Here is a 1984-nt window from a genome sequence, read left to right on the forward strand (position 1 = left end):
TATCAGTCATTGTTCAGCCAGTGTATTTAAGTCCTCAGGTCTCTCCTGGTCAGCGTCGCGTCATTAATGGTCAAAGGAGCTTGCAAAGAAAAGCGTCTGGACTTCTTTAAGTTGCTTGAAGACGTTTCACCTCTCATCCGAGAAGCTTCTTCAGTTCTAAGGTCAAATGGTGGAGAGTCCCAGATATAAACCTAGTGGGAGTAACCCCCCACAGAGGGACAAAAGGACCCCCTGATGATCCTCTAATCGCCTGAGCCAAGGTGTGAAACTGGGTGTGGGTCCCAATCAGGGTGAGAACCTTCACAGACATCGCGTCATTAATGTTGTCACTGCTGTCTATGCCCCATGTTCAGATCAGTCAGCCGTTCATTCAGTTAGTTATTCAGTCAGCCAACCATCTCCTGTTTTCGTCATTCGTCCCTCACAATAAACACCCTGCATCTTCACCGTGAGTCGTGCGTTTGAGTCCTTTTCTCCACATCCACTCAGCAACCCCTGACAGAATGACGCGACCCGCATTACGAAGACACGCTTGGGACTCAGTGGACTCGGACCTGTTCGAGCGGCAGGAGGCAGCGCTCTCCCACTGGGCGGAGGAGCTCAGGAGGAAACAGCGGCTCTTCGCCGAAAGAGAGCGCGTCTTTGAGGGGACCCGCCTGGCTCTGGGCGGGCCTCGGAGACGCCGCGGTCCTCCACCCGCTGCCTCACCTGCATTGGAGCATTCGCCGTGGAGAGTGGGCGTCACAGGCCGAGCTTCGGCTGCTCACCCTCCCGCCGCTCCGCTCCTCGCTCGCCCGCCAGCCGTTTTACTTTCCGGCCCTTCTACTTCGCCAGGCCGCAGCGACGCTGCCTCCCACCTCGGCTCAGGGGAGGCTTTCTCGCTTGGCGGCTCAGCTGTTTCCGCTAGGGAGAAGCAAGGCTCACGCCGCCGTCGCTCTTCCTGTTTGGAGCAGCAGGATCAGTCGGCGAGCAAAATGGACTTTTTCCTTTCACCTAATCCAGAGACTGTTCACCACCCACCTAAGCCAAAGACTGTTTACTGTGACTACATCCTGGACTACCCCACTAATACTCACCATCCTACCTCCGAAGAAACTGTTTTTCTATCATCACAGGCCACTGCTAGAGACCTTAACCCTACTGAACCTAGTGATTTCTCCCACTCAATCACCATTTCCTCGCCTGTCACTCACCCTCTTGCTGCTAACAGGGCAGCTCAGAGCCTGCCTTCCCCTCCATCTGCTCAGCCTATCCCTGTAGCACCCCCTCGGGTGGATAGGGTCCAGCTAGCACCCACACCGGTGCCGGCTCCCAGGACGAGAGCAGCGGTGACCCAGTCTACCTCCACACCCGTTCCTGTTTCTCGGGTGGGGGTGACTGGTGTCCAGCCACCTCCCGCGCCTGTCCCAGCGCCCAGGCTGAGGGCGGCCAGGATCCGGCCTGACCCCCCTAGAGACTCAGCTGAGGCTCTCTAGCCAGTGCCCTCACGCTCTGGAGGCACGGAAGTGCTAACTTGTCCACCTGCTAGTTCGCCACCCCATCTATCTCCTCACTCAGCTTTCCACGCACTAGCACTGTCTCTAGTTAGGCTAGCTGACCTGTCCCCTGCTCAGGCACCAGCCTTACTAGCCCAAGCTGCAGCTTTATCCCCCTCACTAGCTCAGTCTTTAGCTCAGCCATTAGCCGTACCAACCGCAGCTCAGCCATTAGCCTCACCGACCTCTGTTTATCCATTAGCCTCCTCAGTCCAATCAGTTCACACCCCTGCTCCAGTCCAGCCTGTAGTCCAGCCCGCTCCAGTCCAGTCCCCTGTAGTTCAGTCTCCTCCTGCCCTCCAGTCAGTCCAGTCGCCTCCCGTCCGGCCATCTGTAGTTCAGTCTCCTCCTGTCCTCCACTCTACTCTAGTTCAGTCTCCTGTCCTCCAGGCCCCTGTCCAGTCTGCCCCTGTCCAGTCTGCCCCTGTCCAGTCTGCCCCTGTCCAGTC

General features: G+C 57.5%; 1 protein-coding gene across 1 annotated transcript; it reads left to right on the forward strand.

The window, feature by feature from the left end:
- The first annotated feature begins 503 nt into the window (after nt 1-503).
- Nucleotides 504-1475, forward strand: LOC106456370 (myb-related transcription factor, partner of profilin-like). The gene has a single exon (XM_013913657.1). It carries the CDS (start codon nt 504-506, stop codon nt 1473-1475), a length of 972 nt encoding a protein of 323 aa, XP_013769111.1.
- Nucleotides 1476-1984: the final 509 nt, after the last annotated feature.

This window comes from Pundamilia nyererei, unplaced genomic scaffold, assembly GCF_000239375.1.
Source record: "Pundamilia nyererei isolate P.nyererei 1_Seehausen unplaced genomic scaffold, PunNye1.0 scaffold00143, whole genome shotgun sequence".
NCBI lineage: Eukaryota > Metazoa > Chordata > Actinopteri > Cichliformes > Cichlidae > Pundamilia > Pundamilia nyererei.